Here is a 19,941-nt window from a genome sequence, read left to right on the forward strand (position 1 = left end):
CAGCAGGCAAGGACTACCGGCCAACCTGTAGTACAGGTCCTACCATACATCACCTAATAAAGGTGTAACAGTGGTTTACCACATTCACACCCTGTTAAAATTGAGTCCAGCGGGGGTGGTGGAGAACTACATACAGCAATGAATTTATATTTACTATATTTGAGAGCGGGAAAAAAATGTCTTTTGAAGTCCAGTGGACCAGTTAGAGGTTTAACCGGCCTGGGGCCTTAATGTTCCGCTGGGAGCAACGTAGTGGCAGCAGCGATGTCGATGCTGGCCTGATGTTCGGTGACTCCGGGAGCATGCCGAAATCCTCTTCATCATGGGCGTGGGCAGGGGGAGGATGGATGGTCCTGGGCGGGGGGGGGGGGGGGGGGGGGGGGTGCTGGTGGGGGCGCTGGGGGAAGGGAGGGTGGCGCCGGGCTGGAGGGGTGTGTGTGGAACCTGCTCGTGCCAGGTCCTTAAGGGAGACAGTATCCTGGCGGCCGTCGGGGTAGGCCACGTAGGCATACTGGGAGTTTACATGGAGCAATTGCACCCTCTCCACCAACGGATCCGCCTTGTGGAGTTGGACGTGCCTACGGAGCAGGACTGGTTTTGGAGCTGCGAGCCAAGTCGGGAGCGACACCCCGGATGTGGACTTCCTGGGGAAGGCAAAGAGACGTTGATGGGGTGTGTTGTTAGTGGTGGTGCACAGTAGTGACCAAATGGAGTGTAGTGCATTAGGGAGGACCTCCTGCCAGCAAGAGGCTGGGAGGTTCCTGGACCATAGGGCCAGTTGGACGCCCTCCATACCGTCCCGTTCTCCCTCTCTACCTGTCTGTTTCCCCGGGGTTATAGCTTGTCGTCCTGCTGGAAGCGATACCCCTGCTGAGCAGGAACTGACGCAGCTCATCACTCAAGAATGAGGATCCCCTGTCACTGTGGATGTAGTTGGGGAAGCCGAGCAGAGCGAAGATTGTGTTGAGGGCTTTGATGACGGTGGCAGACGTCATGTCGGGGCATGGGATGGCAAAGGGGAATTTGGAGTACTCATCGACCACACTATGAAAATAAGTGTTACGGTTGGTGGAGGGGCGGAGCCCTTTGAAATCCACGCTGAGGCGTTCAATGAGGTGGGAGGCCTTCACCAGGCGCGCACGTTCCGGCCGGTAGAAGTGCGGCTTGCACTCCGCACAGACCTGGCAGTTCCTGGTGATTGTCCGTGCTTCCTCGACGGAGTAGGGCAGGTTGCGGGCCTTTATGAAATGGTACAACCGTGTGACTCCTGGGTGACAAAGGCTGTCGTGAAGGGTCCGGAGTCGGTCTACTTGTGCACTGGCACATGTACCTCGGGATAGGGCAACTGGGGGCTCGTTGAGCTTATCGGGGTGATACAAAATCTCGTAATTATAGGTGGAGAGCTCGATCCCCCACCTCAAGATCTTATCGTTCTTGATCTTGCCCCTCTGTGTGTTATTAAACATGAAGGTTATCGACCGTTGGTCAATGAGGAGAGTGAATCTCCTGCCGGCCAGGTAATGCCTCCAATGCCGCACAGCTTCAACAATAGCTTGGGCCTCTTTTTTGACGGATGAGTGCCGAATTTCTGTGGCATGAAGGGTGCGGGAGAAGAATGCCCTTCACTGCCAACGCTCCTACGCCTCACGAGAAACGAACCCCCCTTTGGCACCGTGACAACTCTTGTCGACTGGTAAGACATGACGATTCGGATCCTACGATGGCCCACTCGGCCTCGGCACAAAAACGGCAGACACAAGTCTGGCAACCGGGAGATGGTGTTGATTCAGATTCTGACTCACGCTTCGGTAATCCTTTCACGACGAGTTGTCACGGTTGCGGCGATGAGGGGGGGTTGCGGCGTTGAGGGGGGGGTTGTGGCGTTGAGAGAGAGGGGGGTACCAGCATTGAGAGAGATGGGGGGGGTGGCGTTGGAGGGGGGTAGGGGTGTTGAGGGGGGTAGGGGCATTGGAGGGGGGTAGGGGTGGTGAGGGGGAGGGGCGTTGAGGGGAGAGGGGTGGTTAGGGGGGTAGGGGTGGTGAGGGGGTAGGGGCGTTGGAGGGAGGTAGGGGTGGTGAGGGGGGTAGGGGCGTTGGAGGGGGGTAGGGGTGGTGAGGGTGAGGGGGGGCGACGGATGCCCGGGGCCAATGCACCGTCGACCCCCCTGCACGCCGCTGCCCCCTACCCCAACCCCCCCTCACCACCCCACCCCTCTCCAACGCCGCTACCCCCCTCCAACGCCCCTACCCCCTCACCACCCCTACCCCCCCTAACCACCCCTACCCCCCTCACCACCCTTACCCCCCTCCCCACCACCCCTACCCCCCTCCCCACCACGCCTACCCCCCTCCAACGCCGCCCCCCCCCATCTCTCTCAATGCCGGTACCCCCCTCTCTCTCAACGCCGCAACCCCCCTCTCATCGCCGCAAACCCCTCCCTCAACGCTGCAACCCCCCCCAAACGCCGGGACACTCTCTCTCCCCCCTCCCCCCCCAAACGCCGGGACACTCTCTCTCTCCCCCCCCCAACCCCCAAACGCCCCCCACACAAACGCCGGGACTCTCTCCTCCTCCCCCCCCCCCCCCCCGCACTCGCCCTAGGTCACTGAACAGCGTCAACCATCATCAATGGTTGACGCCGTTTTAAAGCTACTGCTTTTTTCCCATGGGTCACGTCGGCGGGACTTCGGCCCATCCGGCCCGGAGATTTGTTGAAAGTAAAAAATCAATGACATCCCGCCGGCGCCAACTGTTTTCAGAGGCTGCCGGTGGGATTTGCACAACGCCAGTTTTTGGCCGCTCGGAGAATTAAAATCCCGGCGGGAGCGGGAATATCGCCGCTGCCGGCCGATTCTCCGACCCTGCGTGGGGTCGGAGAAATTCGCCCCTTGTGTGTATTTGCAACCCAGGTAGCTAGACCTGATTGAAACCCCCTCTCGTTTGCATTTTAATGGCTCATTTCCCAGAACAATAGGACTCCAATCAAGAAACCGATACAGACACAGACTGATCGGCGCCACCCCCTTTACTGAGAGAGCCCAACTGCCAAGGTCAATGGCCCCTAAGGACCCGACCAGCCACCAAGGCACCCACCCCTTTATTGGCCGAAATCGAAGGCAGTGATCTGAGCCTGTCGAATTATTGGGTCCAAGATTAAGGATAAAAAGGGACACAGCCATGTGTTCAGTCTCTTTTGGACCCGGCCTGTGCCAGCCTCCTTTGGACCCGGCCTGTACCAGCCTCCTTTGGACCCGGCCTGTACCAGCCTCCTTTGGATCTGGCCTGTGCCAGCCTCCTTTGGACCCGGCCTGTACCAGCCTCCTTTGGACCCGGCCTGTGCCAGCCTCCTTTGGACCCGGCCTGTGCCAGCCTCCTTTGGACCCGGTCTGTGCCAGCCCAACTGCAGCATAACGATCAGACGGCCAAGTTCAAGACCAACGATCGCTACCTGATGGATGAGCCCAGCAGAGACGGAGCCACTTCTTCAAACCATCCACGTGATCAACCTTATCAGCCACCAGCCTTATCCACTTGCACAGTGTCGGTCGCCTGAAGTTAAGTATAGGTTATTGTAGTTGATAGGTGTAGATTAACTTGTAGTATATTTTGCTTGCATGTCGAAGTAACCCTTGTGTGTAAATAAACCATCTTTGAACTTGAACTGACTAACTAGTTGTGTGGTCATTTGGCCGATATACGGGAAAGCCTTGTGGTTCGGTAAGAGAAACAGAAACACCCACAGTATTGGCGACGCTATTGGGATATAACATCATCTCATAAAAAGAGTCTCAGTATCATATTGGCGACTCTAAAGAGCAATATTATTGGTGACGCTCGTGGGACAGTATCCCATTAAATTGGCAACAATTCTGCCACAGCAGATATTGGAATTTAAATTCAATGAATAAATCTATAATTATAAAGCTAGTCAGTAATGGTGACCATGAAACTACTGTTGATTGTTATAAAAACCCATCTGGTTTTGTGATGCCCTTCAGGGAAGGAAATGAGCCATGGTTACATAGTCTGGCCTACATGTTCCTTCACATCCACAGCAATGTGGTTGACTCTTAACTGGCCTCTGGAAATTCCTGACACTCAGTTCAAGGACAAGTAGGAATGAGCAAGAAATCCTGGCCCAGCCAGCGACACCCACATCCCTCAAAATAAAGAAAAATCCCAAACTCCATGTGCTCCACATAGCCCTATATCAATCCCAAACTAATCCCACTTTCCCATATTCTCCAATTGCCCTATATCACTCCCAAACTAACCCCACTTTCCCATATTCTCCAATTGCCCTATATCACTCCCAAACTAACTCGACTTTCCCATATTCTCCGATAGCCCTATATCAATCCCAAACTAACCCCACTTTCCCATATTCTCCGATTGCCCTAAATCAATCCCAAACTAACCCCACTTTCCCATATTCTCCGATAGCCCCATATCAATCCCAAACTAACCCCACTTTCCCATATTCTCCAATTGCCCTATATCAATCCCAAACTAACCCCACTTTCCCATATTCTCCGATTGCCCTATATCAATCCCAAACTAACCCCACTTTCCCATATTCTCCGATAGCCCTATATCAATCCCAAACTAACCCCACTTTCCCATATTCTCCAATTGCCCTATATCACTCCCAAACTAACTCCACTTTCCCATATTCTCCGATAGCCCTATATCAATCCCAAACTAACCCCACTTTCCCATATTCTCCGATTGCCCTATATCAATCCCAAACTAACCCCACTTTCCCATATTCTCCAATTGCCCTATATCAATCCCAAACTAACCCCACTTTCCCATATTCTCCGATAGCCCTATATCAATCCCAAACTAACCCCACTTTCCCATATTCCCCGATAGCCCTATATCAATCCTGAACTAACCCCACTTTCCCATATTCTCCGATAGCCCTATATCAATCCCAAACTAACCCCATTTTCCCATATTCTCCGATAGCCCTATATCAATCCCAAACTAACCCCACTTTCCCATACTCTCTCCATAGCCGTGTATCACTCCCAAAGTATACTGCCCCAATATCTCATCCAAACTAATCGTACTGCTTGTCTCTCCTAATAGCTGTTATCCCAAAGCAATGCCGCTTTCCCCATCTCTCTCCCCTTGGCCCATATAAACCCTAAAGGAATCTCAGTGCCCCTGTTTAGTTCAGTTGGCTGGATTGCTGGCTTGTGATGCAGAGCGGACCAGTTCAATTCCTGTACTGGCTGAAATTATTCATGAGGACTCCGCTTTCTCAACTTTGGCCCTCTCTTGAGGTGTGGTGATCCTCAATTTAAATCACCACCATGGTCATCACTGTGGCGATTTGAAATGAATGAAAATCGCTTATTGTCTCAAGTAGGCTTCAAATGAAGTTACTGTGAAAAGCCCCGAGTCGCCACATTCCAGCGCCTGTTCGGGGAGGCTGATACGGGAATCAAACCGTGCTGCTGGCCTGCCTTGGTCTGCTTTCAAAGCCAGCGATTTAGCCCTGTGCTAAACAGCCCCTGCATTTTAATAGCCACCTGTATTTCCCAAACAAATCCCTCTGTTCTGCCTCCATCAATCCAAAACTAATCCCAATGGCATTACATCATTCACAAACAATACCCACTGTCTCTCCTTGTATCAATCCTGCATTGATTCCACTGCACTCCCTCTCCCCATAGTTCCCTATCAATCTCTAAACTAATCCCCCTCATAGCCCTTTCAACTCTAAACTAACGCCACTGACCAGCTCTCGCCACAGCCCCCTATATCAATACTAATTGCAACTTTTTAAACGATCAAACTGCCCCATGACAACACTTCCTCAACTGCCCAGTTGCAGAGTTCCCAGCTGCCTGCGTTCGTGCCTGACTCCTGAGCTCCCTCTCTCGATCGTGGGAAGTCATTGCAGCGAAATTAGTTTTGTCGATTTCACAGACGTCAACTTCACACCCATAAAATCCCCCACCCACCCCCGATACCAGTTTGAACAAGGGGACAGGGGTAAAAGGGTTTCCACTGCAATCTTCGCCAGGAGAGTTGTTGAGATGAGGCTGCCCTGAGGAACATCAGATGTGAAAGGTGAGTTTCAAAGTGAAGCGGGTGGCCCCTGAAGGATCTCTTCCTGATGGAGTCACCCCTCACCCCCAGAGTGTGAGCTGGGTTGGGGTTACTCCCCACCCTCGGGAGCCCCACGCGTGCTCCCGACAGCGAGCACCACTGAATAACCAGACAGGGTGACAAGAATGTTATAGTTTTTAAACAAAGAGTGATCAAAAAGTTACATAAAAGTATCCGGACAAGCTGGAGCTCGGCGCTCTTCCGGGTTCCAGTGAATCAAGCCTTACACTACATACAGTTTAGTGTTGAAGAAGTTATTAACCGCGTTGTTGCAAATACGTTTGACAATGTAATGCTTCAGAATGATTTTGTTGTCAATGTCATGATATCTCACATCATCTGTGAGATCCCCCCCACCCCCCGGTGGTCTGCTGCAGTTTGACATCCACTTTCGTTTTCAGCTAATCGGCTGCGGAATTCCTCATTCCGGCCTTCGGGTACGGCTGGTGAATCTGGAAATCTCTGCCCCGTGGAGGCTCCAGTCGTTGTGTATGTTCGTGACTGAGATCAATAGATTTCTAGATATTTTGTTTGGAAAATGTTTTATTGAGGCATTTATAATTTTAACAATTTCAATCAGGTTTCAACAAGAACAATGCAATATAACCAACATCCCCCTCCCTCCACCAGTAGCAAACCCCAGCCAACATGTCTTATACAAACAGGACCTCCTTCCCCAGCTCCCTTCCCACTGGTTTTCTGACCTTATTCGACCCCCCCCATGTCTCCTTCCCGCCCCCTCCTGCTGACAGCTTAATTTCTATAGAAGAAGGCAATGAATGGCTGCCACCTCTGGGCAAATCCCTGCAGCGATCCCCTCAAGGTAAATTTAATTTTCTCGAGTCTGAGAAATCCCGCCATGTCGCTAACCCATACCCCCTGACTTCAGGGGTTCCTAGTCCCTCCACCCTGGTAAGATCTGTCCCCGGGCCACCAGGGAGGCAAAGGCTAGGACATCGGCCTCTCTTATCCCCCCGGGCTCCCGGGCCTTCTGACACACCGAAGATCGGCACCTCTGGACTCGGCACCACCCTCACTTTTGATACCTCTGACACGATGCCAGCAAATCCCTGCCAAAACCCCCTCAGCCTCGGACACACCCAGAAACATTTGGACATAGTTCGCACCTATCGTCCACCTCCTCAAAGAACCTGCACATCCAGGCCACCGTCATATGTGCCCTGTGGATCACCTTGAATTGTAACAGGCCGAGCCTGGCACACAACGAGGATGCTTTGACTCATCTCAGGGCCTCCTCCCATAATCCAACCCACCCAGCTTTTCTTCCCACTTTCTCTTCATCTTCCCTATCGGGGCTTCCTCCCACTCCATCAGTTCCTTATAGATCTCTGAAACCTTCCTCTCCCATACTCCTATTCACAACACCACCTTATCCCGTAGCCCCTGGGGCGGCAGGTGCGGGAAGGTCGAAACCTGCCTCCGCACAAAGTCCCTCACTTGGAACCCGTTCCCACCGGGCAACTCAAACTCCTGCTCCAAGCTCGGGAAGCCCTCATCATAAAGACATCTCCAAATCTCTCGATTCCCACCCGCTGCCACTTCCGGAACCCCCCATCCAATCCCCCTCCCGGAGTGAACCGGTGGTTGCCACATATCAGTGCCTCTACCAAAGCCCCTTCCAGCCCCATGTGCTGCCGCCACTGTCCCCAGACCCTCCGGGCTGCCACTATTACCAGGCTTGTGGAGTACTTGGCTGGCGAGAACGGCAGAGGTGACATTAACAGTTCCCCCAAACTTGTGTCTTTACATGAGGCTGCCTCCACCCGCTCCCAAACTGACCCCTCTCCCACTACTCACTTCCTGACCATTGCTATATTTGTTGCCCAATAATAAGTTATAAAATTTGGAGGAGCCAGCACACCCCCCCCCCCCCCCCTCCCCCCGCCTCCTGCAGCACCTTCATCATCCTCGGGGATTTACCCGCCCAAACAAATCCCAAGATCATGGCATTCACCTTTTTAAAGAACATCTTGGGGATAAAAATTGGAAGGCTCTGAAAGACGAACAGGAATCTCGGGAGAGCCATCATTTTAACTGTCTGTACCCGCCCCGCCAATGACAGCGGGAGCGCATCCCACCTCCGAAATTCCCCCCTCATCTGTTCCATCAGCCGACCCAAATTCAGCTTTTGCATCGGCTCCTATTCCCGTGCCACCTGGATACCCAGATACCGAAAGCTCCCCCCTACGACCTTGAACGGCACTTCACTGAATCTCTTCCCCTGCCACCTTGCCTGAATCGCAAAGACCTCACTCTTGCCCACACTCAATTTATACCCCAAATTCCTCTAATATCCTCATAATCCTTCCAATACCCCCCCCCCCCAAAGCGGGTCTGAAATGTATAGAAGTAAATCATGCGTGTAAAGTGAGACCCTGTGCTCACCCCCGTACTATCCCCCGCTAGTCCCCTGGCATTCTTAGGCCATTGCCAATGGCTCTATAGCGAGGGCAAACAGCTGTTGGGAAAGTGGGCATCACTGCCTCGTCCCTGGGTGCAGCCTAAAGTAGTCTGAACTCACCCGTTCGTCCGCACACTCGCTACCGGTGCCTGATACAACATCCGGACCCGGTCCACAAATCCCTGCCCAAACCCAAACCACCCCAGGACCTCCCATAGGTATTCCCACTCCACTTGATCAAAGGCCTTCTTTGTGTCCATGACAACCACCACATCTACCTCTGGAGACATCATGATCACATTAAGTAACTTCGTGATGTTGGCCGCCAGATGCCTCCCCTTCGTGAATCCCATCTGGTCCTCCCCTATACCCCGGCACACAATCTTAGATCCTCGAGGCCAAGATCTGAGCCAATAGTTTGGCATCTACATTTAGCAGGGAAATCGGTCTCTGTGATCCACATTGTTCCAGGTCTTTATCCCGCTTTAAAATGAGGGAGTTCGACGCCTGCGACAACATCGGGGTGAGAACTCCCAGCTCCTTTACATAATTGAAAGCCCTTACCAGCAGCAGTCCCAATATCCCCGGGGTATTCCACGGGGCACCAATCCGAACCCAGGGCCTTGCTCAATTGCATCGCCTCCAGCCCCTCCACTACTTCTACCAACCCAATTGGGGCCCTCAGGCCCTCCACCAACTCTTCATCCACCTTCGGGAACTCCAACCTCCCTAGAAATGGCCTCATTCCCTCCACCCCGGCTGGGGATAACGGCTCATACCTAGCTTGTGGAGTACCTGGCTGGCTTGCTATAGAAGTCCCTAAACACCCCATTCACCCCGCCGGGTCCAAGACCATATTCCCACCTGTGTCCTTTACTTTCCCAATCGCCCTTTCTGCCTCCTGCTTCCTCAACTGGTGCGTTAGCATCCTGCTCGCCTTCTCCCCATATTCATACACGCCCCACTCACCATTCTCAATTGCCCCACCGCCTTTTCTGTAGATAATAACCCAAACTCCATCTGCAGCCTCTTCCGCTCCTTTAGCAGCCCCGCCTCCGGGGCATCCTCCTATCTCCTGTCCACCTGCAGGATTTCCTCCTCTAGCCTTTCTAGCTCCACCTTCTCCCTATGTGCCCGAATTGAAATGAACTCCTCCAGGACCACTGCCTTTAGTGCCTCCCATAACGTACTTGCTGAGACCTCCCCCATATAATTAATTTCCACATATCCCGGGATGGCCTTCCTCACCAGTTCACACACCTCTTCCTCCGCTAACAGTCCCACATCCAGCCTCCATTGCGGGCCCCCCTCTGCTAGGCCCCCCTCTGCTCACCTGTAGGTCCACCCAGTGTGGGGCATGGTCCAACACAACTATTACCACCCCTGCCAACAACGTCTTATCGAACACAAAAAAGTCTATTCGGGAGTTCACCTTGTGCACATGGAAGAAGAATGAAAAATCTTTCGCCCTCCGGTCCAGTCTCGGATCCAGGACCGTATTAAAGATCCCCGCCGATAATCAGTCGATGAGAGTCCAGGTCAGGTATCCTCCCCGGCACTCGCCTCATAAATTCGATGTTGTCCCAGTTCACTAATACCACTGGCAACCCCTCTCAGTTTCCCACTCACCATAACATACCTCCCCCCAGAGTCCTCCACTATACTTCCCACTTCAAGCCCCACCCACTTATTGATCAAAATCGCCACCTCCTTCATTTTAAAGTCAAATCCTGAATGAAATTCTTGCCCAATGCATCCCTCCCTCAGTCTAATCTGGTCCCCCACCTTCAAGTGAGTCTCCTGTAGCATGGTCACATCCGCCTTCAATCTTTTTAAATGTGCAAACACACAAGCCTTCTTGACCGGCCCATTCAAGCCTTGTACGTTCCACGTGATCAGCCTGGTTGGGGGACCCCCCTATGCCCCCCCTCCCCGCCCCCTGTCAATCAACCGTAGCTTCTCTTGGGCCAGCCTCCAGCCCGCATCCATAGGCGCACCCTCAGGCGTCCCCTGTCATCGACCCTCCTCCTATTACCTTTTAGAAAACGTTCCCCTGTTGGCAGTACAAGATTTCTAGATAGTAAAAGCATCAAGTGATATGAGGATCATGCAGGAAAATGGGTTGAAATGGAGTTGAAGTGGGACAGTGATAGAAACTTAGAAAGTAGGAGTAGGAGGAGGCCATTCGGCCCTTTGAGCCTGCTCCACTGATCATCCAACTCAATAGCCTAATCCCGCTTTTCCCTGTGTCCTTTGATCCCCTTCGCTCTCAGTGCTATATCTAACTGCTTCTTGAAAATATGCAATGTTTTGGCCTCAACCACTTCCTGTGGTAACAAATTCCACAGGCCGCCCACTCTCTGGGTGAAGACATTTCTCATCTCTGTCCTAAATAGTCTACTGGGTATCCTCACACTGTGACCCCTGGTTCTGGACACCCCCACCATCGAGAACATACTTTCTGCATTCACCCTGTCCAGTCCTGTTAGAATTTATAGGTCTTTTTAATGAAATCCCCCATCATTCTTCTGAACTCCAGTGAATACAACCCTAACTAATTCAATCTCTCCTCATACATCAGTCCCACCATACCAGAAACCAGTCTGGTAAACCTTCACTGCACCCCCGCTAGAGCAATAACATCCTTCCTCAGATAAGGAGACCAAAACTGCACACAATATTCCAGATGTGGCCTCACGAAGGCCCAGTATAACTGCAACAAGACATCCCTGCGCCTATAATCAAATCCTTTCACAATGAAGGCCAACATACAATTTACCTTCTTTACCACCTGCTGTACCTGCATGCGTATCTTCAATGACTGGTGTACAAGGACACCCAGGTCTCATTGCACATTCCCCTCTCCGAATTTAGGGCCATTCAGATAATAGTTTGCCTTCTCGTTTTTGCTACTAAAGTGGATAATCTCACATTTCACCAAATTTACTGCATTTGCCATTCATTTGCCTACTCATTCAACTTTTCCAAATCACATTGTAGGATCTCTGCATCCTCCTCACTGTCATGTGAGGGTCCCTTTAAGAGAAGTTTGTGAATCAAATAGCTGCAGTGATGTCATCATGTGGGTGGAGCTGAGCTGTGTTTCTGGCTTTTTACTTTCGGTTTGAGTTGGAAGCTGTTTTTTGGCTCTAAGTTTTAGTTTCATTTTCAGTTGGAGAGCTGCATCAAAACCAAGGGGGTGTTCTCTCTCTCTCTGCCTACTAAAGAATGTCTCCAGATCACTTGATGATTTCAAAATAATACCTGTTTCTGTAAGGAATGCAAACCTACTGTCTTTGTTAACAAGGGTTTTTTGACTTATGGATGTTGTTAGGAAAGTTACTAATGGTTACCTATAGAGTATTGTATCTTTGGGGATTATCAGTGTTGGTAGTTGATAAGATGTTTAATGTGTGTTTATAAAATGTTATCTGGATTCATAGACTAAGCATTGTTTTTGTTTCAACATACTTTAGATCTCTGTTGCACCACACCTGTAAAGTGGGCCCTTGTGCTCCCCATAACCAAAATTTATTTAAAATTGTGGGTCAGGTGAACTCTATGATATACTTTGGTGTTCTCTAAACCGTTGCCCATAACATTCACCCTCCCACCCAACTTGGTGTCATCAGCAAATTTGGAGATATAACATTTTTTTTCATTATCTAAATCATTAATATATTGTGAAGAGCTGGGATCCCAGCACCGATCCCTGTACCCCACTATTCACTGCCTGCCAATTTGAAAAAGACCCATTAATTCCTACTCTTTGTTTCTTGTCTGCCAACCAGTTTTCTATCCATCTCAATACACGACCCCTAATTCCATGTGCTTTAATTTTACACGCTAATCTCTTATGCGGGACTTTGTCAAAACCTTCTGAAAGTTTAAATATACCACAGCCACTGGCTCCCCCTCATCAACTTTACTCGTTACATCCACGAAGAATTCCAATAGATTTGACAAGCATGATTTTTGTAAATCCATACTGACTCTGCCACTGTTTTCTGAGTGCTCTGCTATAAAACTTTGATAATGGATTCTAGAGTTTTCCCCACTACTGGTGTCAGGCTTACTGGTCTATAATTCGGTTTTCTCTCTACCTCCCTTTTTAAATAGTGGAGTTACATGAGCCACCCTCCAATCTGCAGGAAATGTTCCAGTGTGTACCCCTGGAAGGTGACCACCAATGCATCCACTATTTCTAGAGCCACTTCTTTAGGTATTCTGGTGTGCAGATTATCAGGCCCAGGGTGACACGGTGGCACAGTGGTTAGCACTGCTGGCTCACCTCACTGTGTGAAGTTTGCACATTCACCCCATGTCCGCCCGTGGGTTTCACCCCCACAACCTAAAGACATGCAGGATAGGTGGATTGGCCACTCTAAATTGCCCCTTAATTAGACCATGACCATAAGACATAGGAGCGGAAGTACGGCCATTCGGCCCATCGAGTCCACTCCTCCATTCAATCATGGTTGATTTCAACTCCATTTACCCGCTCTCTCCCCATAGCCCTTAATTCCTCGAGAAATCAAGAATTGATCAATTTCTGTCTTAAAGACACTCAACGCGGGAAAAGAATGATCAATTATCAGGTTCTGGGGATTTATCAGCCTTCAATCCCATCATTTTTCCCAACACCATTTCTCTACTAATATTGATCTCCTTTAGTTCCTCTCTCTCACTAAACCCTGCGTTCCCCAACATTTCTGGTATCTGAATGGGGACACAACCAAAGTATGTGTTTAGTTGCTCAGCCATTTTGTTACCCCCATTATACATGCCCCTGTTTCTGACTGTAAGGGACCTGTAGATGTCTTCTCCGCACATACCGATAGAAACTTTTGCAGTCCATTTTTAACTGCCCTGCAAGCTTACTCTCGTACTCCATTTTCCCCTTCTTAATCAATCCCTTAGTTCTTCTTTGCTGAATTCTCAACAGCTCCCAATCCTCAGACCTGTTGTTTTTCTTGGCCAATTTGTATGCGTCTTCCTTGGATCGAATACTGTTTCTAATTTCCCTTGTACGGATTGGTCATCTTTCCCACTTTACTTCTGTGCCAGACAGGAAAAAACAATTGTTGCAGTCCCCCTATACACTCCTTGAATGTTTGCCATTGCCTATCCACTGTCCTCCCTTTATGTAATGTTTCCCAATCTATCATAGCCAACTTGCGCCGCATACCATCCTAGTTTCCTTTCTTAAGATTCAGGACTCTTGTCTCAGAATCAACTACTTCACTCTCCACTACATCACTCTTCACTATCATATTATGGCCGCTCAGCCCCAAGAGTCTCGCACAACTGGATTGCCAATGATTCCATTCTCATTACACAGTACCCATTCTTGTATTAATAGTACTGGCATCAACTTCAAATGGGAAAAACAAAATAAATATTTACACTTAGGACGCAGAGAGAGCATAGTTCTCACAGTCACTGGTGCGTGCAATCAATATGGCGCCCCCTCAGTACCGGCCCTCTGACAGTGCAGCGCCCACTTGGTACCGGCTCTCCGACAGTGCGGTGCTCCCTCGGTACCAGCCCTCTGACAGCGTAGTGCCCACACTGGATGTGGTATCAGCCGAGATTTCTGTGCTCATGTTCTGGAATGCAGCCTTGTGACTCCGAGACGCGATTGTTACACACCAAGCTACAAATTCCCCACTTCCCATACACCTGCATCACTTAATCCAAAGATATTGCAACATTTGGTAGTTATGTTAATTTGCTACAATTTAAGCGGCATTTGCCCCTGTAACAGATCGCACAACAATTGTAACTTTTTCATTTGGTTCTTGGTAGATCCATCTTCAATCGATATTGTGTTCTGAATTTGTTTGGTATTGAACAACAGTATAAATGAAGCCTGAAATATTTCTTACAGCTTCTAATGAAAATCATGCAGTGCTCATGGTTTTGATGACTAGCTCTCCTGGTGATCCTGTGAAAGATGAAGAGGAGATATTTTATTCTTATTCTTCTCCTGCGAGTAGCTTCAATTACTGGTAAGAAGCAACATACTGATGTATCTATATAAATTCTTCGAGAAAAATTAGCTAGAAATAGAAAAATGAAGGCCGATAAGAGTTTCTATCGATATTTGAAAAAGAAATGAGTTCACAAAGTGTCTTATAGAAAGTGAGTCTGGGGGTGAACACTGATTAATAAGGAAATGGCAGATAATTAAACAGGTATTTTGCATTGGTATTCACTATAGAGGATATAAGTAACATCCCAGAAATAGCTGTAAATCAAGAGATGCAAGGGAGGGAGGAACTCCAGAAAATTGCAACTGTTGGGGAATTGGTAATAAGTAATTGTTGCAACTGTGGGCTGACAGTCCCCGAGTCCGATGGACTTCCTCCTTAGGCCTTAAAAGAATTCGCTAGTGAGATAGTTGATGTGATGGTTTTAATTTTTCAAAATGCCCTAGATTCGGGGGAAGGTTTCATTAGATTGGAAAATAATGGGCGAAATTCACCGAAGACAATCGTGACGCCCTTGACCAGCGGGCAAAAACGGCGCTGGTGACTCAGGCGTCGGGGCCCGCTTATCAGCCCGAAATCTCCCGTCCCGAAAGGGCCAGCAGCGGAGTGACGCTGTACGCGTCAGTTTCCCCCGCTGCGGAAGTGGCGCGTCGGTTGACGTCGGGCGACATCATCAACGCCGCCTGGCGAAACATGATATAAATAGCTCCCACCCCCACCGACCCCCCCCCAACCCAACCACTCCCCCCCCCCAACCCAACCACTCCCCCCCCCCCCCAACCCAACCACCCCCCCCACCCCTACCCCCCGGCACTCGAAGTAAGTGATTTATCTCTCTCTCTTCCCAACACCCCCCCACCCCCAACAAGCCCCCACCCACCCCCCCCCCCCAACCACCCCCCTCACCCCTACCCCCCGGCACTCAAAGTAAGTGATTTCACGCTCTCTCTTCACAAACCCTCCCCCCAACCCACCGGCACTTAAAGTAAGTGATTTCACTCTCTCTCTTCACAACCCCCCCCCCGCACTCGAAGTAGGTAATTTATCTTTCTCCCCGGCCTGTCACCCACCTCCAAGCTGAACGGCGTCAACCATCATCAATGTTTGACGCCGTTATAAACCAACTTTGATTTTCGCCGACGTGACCCGTGGCCACGTCGGCGGGACTTCGGCCCATCCGAATTAGGCCTCAATAAACAATGGCATCCCGCCGGCACCAGCCGTTCTCCGAGGCGGGCGGCGGTATTTGAAGAAAGCCGTTTTATGGCGGGTGGGAGAATTTTGAACATGGCGGGAGCGGGATTATCGGCGCCGCCGGGCGATTCTCCGACCCTGCGTGGGGTTGGAGAATTTCGCCCCATGAATGTAAACTCCTATTATTCAAACAGGGAGAGACAGAAAGTAGGAAATTACAGGTCAATTAGCTTAACATTTGTCATAGAGAACATGTTAGAAGCTGTTATTCAAGACGTTATAGCAGGGCACTTAGAAAAATTCAAAGACATCAAGCAAAGTCAATATAGGGCTGGATTCTTGCCGGTGGGATAATCCGTTTTGCCAGCAGCCCGGGGGTTTCCCAACGGCGTGGGGCTACCCCACAATGGGGAACCCCATTGGCCAGCCGGCGTAACGGAGCATCCTGCCGGCGGGGTGAAGCAGAAATGTGGCGCGGTGGGGCAGAGAATCCCGCCCATGGTTTTTTGAAAGGGATATAATGCTTAACCAATTTATTGGAGTTCTTTGAAGAAGTAACATGTGCTGTGGTTAAAGGGGAACAAGTAGATGTACTGTACTTTCCCACAGGAGGTTGATTAGCAAAATTAAAGCGCAGGAACAGGAAGTAATATGCTGGCATGGACTAAAAATTGGCAGAGTGGGAATAAATGGATCATTCTTGGGTTGGCAAGCTGTGACTGGAGGGGCTCCAGCTGTTCACAATATGTAAATGATTTGGATGTGGGGACCAAATGTAATCTTTCCAAATTTGCAGACGACATAAAGCCAGGTGGGAATGTGCGTTGTGAGGAAGATGCAATGTGGCTTCAAGAGTGCTTGGACAGACTTGGTGGGTGGGCAAGAACATGGTGGATGGAATAGAAGATGGAAAAATGTGAGCTCCACCACTTTGGTTGGAGGAACAGATGTGCAGAGCGTTTCTTACGCGGTAACATAGGAACAGGAGTAGACCATTCAGCCCCTCGAGCATGCTCTGCCATTTAATGAGATCCTGGATGATCTGTGGCCTAACTCTATATACTTGTCTATGCCCCATAATCCCTTAATACGTTTGCTTAACAAATATATATTTATCTCAGATTTGAAATTATCACCTGATCAAGCATCAATTTACATTTGTGGAAGACAGTTCAAAACCTCTGCCACACATTATGAGTGGAAGTGTTTCCTAACATCTTTACCAAATGGCCTGGCCCTAATTTCTATGCCCCCTAGTTCTAGAATCTCCAACCAGAGGAAACAGTTTATCTACACTATCTTTTCCTGTTAATATCTTGAAGACTTCGATCAATCACACCTTAACCTTCTAAATTCTAGAGAAAATGGGTCTAATTTAGACACGTAGAATTCCTACAGTGCAGAAAGAGGCCATTCGGCCCATTAAGTCTGCACTGACCCTCTGAAATAGCACCCTACCTAGGCCAACTTCCCCCATCCTATCCCTGTAATCCTGTAACCCCACCTAACCTGCACATCCTTGGACACTAAGGGACAATTTATCATGACCAACCCACCTAATCTGCACATCTCTGGACTGTGGGAGGAAATCGGAGCATCCGGAGGAAACGCACGCAGACACAGGGAGAAAGTGCAGACTCCGCACAGGCAGTCACCAAAGGCTTTAATTGAATCTGGGTCCCTGGGCACTGTGAGGCAGCAGTGCTAACCACTGTGCCACCCCATACAGCCTCTCCTCATAACTTAACCGCTGAAGTTGATGTATTAAACCAACGTTGCATTCCCTCCAAGGTCAAAATATCCTTCCTGAGCTGTGGTGCCCAGATCTGCTCTCAGGACTCCAAGTGGGGTCTAACCAGGCTTTTGTAAAGCTGAAGCATAACTTCTGTGTCCTTATACTCCAGTTCACTACATAAAAAGGCCAGAATTTCCATCAGCCTTTTTGATTACTTTCTGCACTTGTTCATGGCTATCTAAAGATCTATGCACCTGAAACCTATTTAAAAATAAATTTTAGAGTACCCATTTTTTTTTCCAATTAAGGGGCAATTTAGCATGGCCAATCCACCTAGCCTGCACATCTTTGGGTTGTGGGGGTGAGACCCTCGCAGGCATGGGAAGAATGTGCAAACTCCACACGGGATGGTGACCTGGGACCCGGATTGAACCTGGGTCCTCAGCGCCGTGAGGCAGCAGTGCTAACCATTGCAGCACCGTGCAACCCTTATGCACCTGAACCCTCGGGTCTCTTTGGATAGCCACTGAATTTAACTTCATACCCTCTAGAAAGTACCCCGACCTATCCTTTTGGTCCAAAATGGATTAGAAAGTATAGATGTATAAAAGGACCTGGGTGTTCATGCCCATAGGTCACTGAAGGCTAACATGATGATGCAGCAAGCTATTAGAAGAATAATGGTATGTTCGCCTTTATTGCAAGACAATTTGAGTGATGAGGTGTTGCTTCAATTGTATAGAAGCTTAGTTAGTCCGCACCTGGTGTACTGTGTACAGTTTTGGTCCCCTTACCCCAATAAGGTTATTATTGCCAAAGAAGGGGGTGCAACAATGGTTCACCAGACTTGTACCAGGGATGGTAGGACTGTCATATCGAAAGAGATTGGGGATTCTGGGTCTGTATTCTCTGTCAAAGAATGAGAGGTGATCTAATTCCCGTACCAGCCTCCCCGAACAGGCGCCGGAATGTGGCGACTAGGGGCTTTTCACAGTAACTTCATTTGAAGTCTACTCGTGCCAATAAGCGATTTTCATTTCATTTTCATTCATTTCATTTTCAATTGAAACCTAAAGGAATAGACAGGGTAGATGCAGGTAAGATGTTACCCCTGGTTGTGGAGTCTAGAATCAGGGGACACAATTTGAAAATAAGGGGGAATGCCAGTTACCGAGATGAGGAGAAATAGTTTTGCTCGGAGGGTTATGAGTTTTTATTCATTTTTGTTGCAAGATGCGGCCTCGCTGGTTAGGCCAGCATTTATTTGTCCATCCTTAATTGCCCTTGATAAGAGGATGGCGAGCTGTCTTTTTGACTGCTGTAGGTACATCCACAGTGCTGTTAGAGAGGCAGTACCAGGATTTTGACCCAGCGACAGTGAAGGAACGACCAATGTATTTCCAAGTTAGGATGGTGAGTGGCCTGGATGGGGACTTGCAGCAAGTGGTTTTCCCATGCACCTGCTGCCTTTGTCTTTCCAATTCTCTATCCCAGAGGGCTGTGGAAACAGTCATTGAGTGTGTTCAAAGCAGAGATTGAGGTCTCTCTAAATACCAATGACTTAGAGGGTTATGGGGACAATGTGGGGGGGGGGGGGGGGGGGGGGGGGGGGGGGGGAGAGCCATTGAAGTGGGTGATCAGCAATGATCACGTTGAATGCCAGAGCAGGCTCAATGGTTTGAATGGCCTACTCTTGCTCCTATGTTACAAAATACTTTTGAAAAGGTGCCACAGCAAAGGTTATTGCGGAAAGGTCAGAAGTGGGGATGTTTGCTGATTATTTCACAATGTTCAGGGCCAATCTGGACTCTGATACCAAAGCAGTCTATGTCCAAGTGCAGCAAGACATGGACAATATCCAAGCTTTGGCTGACAAGTAATAATATTCGTGCCACACAAGTGCCAGGCAATGACCGTATCCAACAAGACTGCAGCTGTTCAAGAGGACAGGTCACCACCAACTTCTCGAGAGCAATTCGAGATCGGCAATAAATGCTGACTTCGCCAGCGACACCCTCATCCCGTGAATGAACTATAAAATATAGACAAAACAGAAGCTGATGGATTCAGTGTAACATATTGGCATGGATAGAAGATTGGCTAGCTAACAAGAAACATCGGAGGCATAATGGGTCATTTTTTGGTTGACTAGATATAATAAATGTTGTGCCACAGGGATCCGTGCTGGGGCCTCAACTTTTTATAGTTTATATGAATGATTTAGCTGAAGAGACCAAAGATATGGATGCTCAATTTGTTGATGACACAAAGATAGGTGGAAAGTAAATTGATAAGGGGACATGAGGCAACAAAGGGATATGCCAAATGGAGTAAAATGTGGGGAAATGTGAAATTGTCGATTTTGGCCGGGGAGAATAAAAAAGAATCATAATATCTGAATAGTGAGAGTTTGCAGAGCTCTGAGATGCTGAGAGATGTGGGTACCTCAGTGCATGAATCACAAAAGGTTAATC

At 49.3% G+C, this 19,941-nt stretch overlaps 1 protein-coding gene across 1 annotated transcript in view; it reads left to right on the forward strand.

Annotated features, from left to right (window-relative positions):
• Nucleotides 1-5,924: 5,924 nt before the first annotated feature.
• The window catches only part of LOC119976357 (butyrophilin subfamily 2 member A1-like), a 47,386-nt gene continuing 33,369 nt past the window's right edge, over nt 5,925-19,941 (forward strand). The window contains exons 1-2 of the mRNA XM_038816841.1: nt 5,925-6,084; nt 14,436-14,556. Of these exons, the coding sequence (XP_038672769.1) occupies nt 14,502-14,556 (55 nt within the window). The 5' untranslated portion in view covers nt 5,925-6,084; nt 14,436-14,501. The remainder of the gene's footprint in view (nt 6,085-14,435; nt 14,557-19,941) is intronic.

Source organism: Scyliorhinus canicula, chromosome 13, assembly GCF_902713615.1.
Source record: "Scyliorhinus canicula chromosome 13, sScyCan1.1, whole genome shotgun sequence".
In the NCBI taxonomy this organism is placed as follows: domain Eukaryota; kingdom Metazoa; phylum Chordata; class Chondrichthyes; order Carcharhiniformes; family Scyliorhinidae; genus Scyliorhinus; species Scyliorhinus canicula.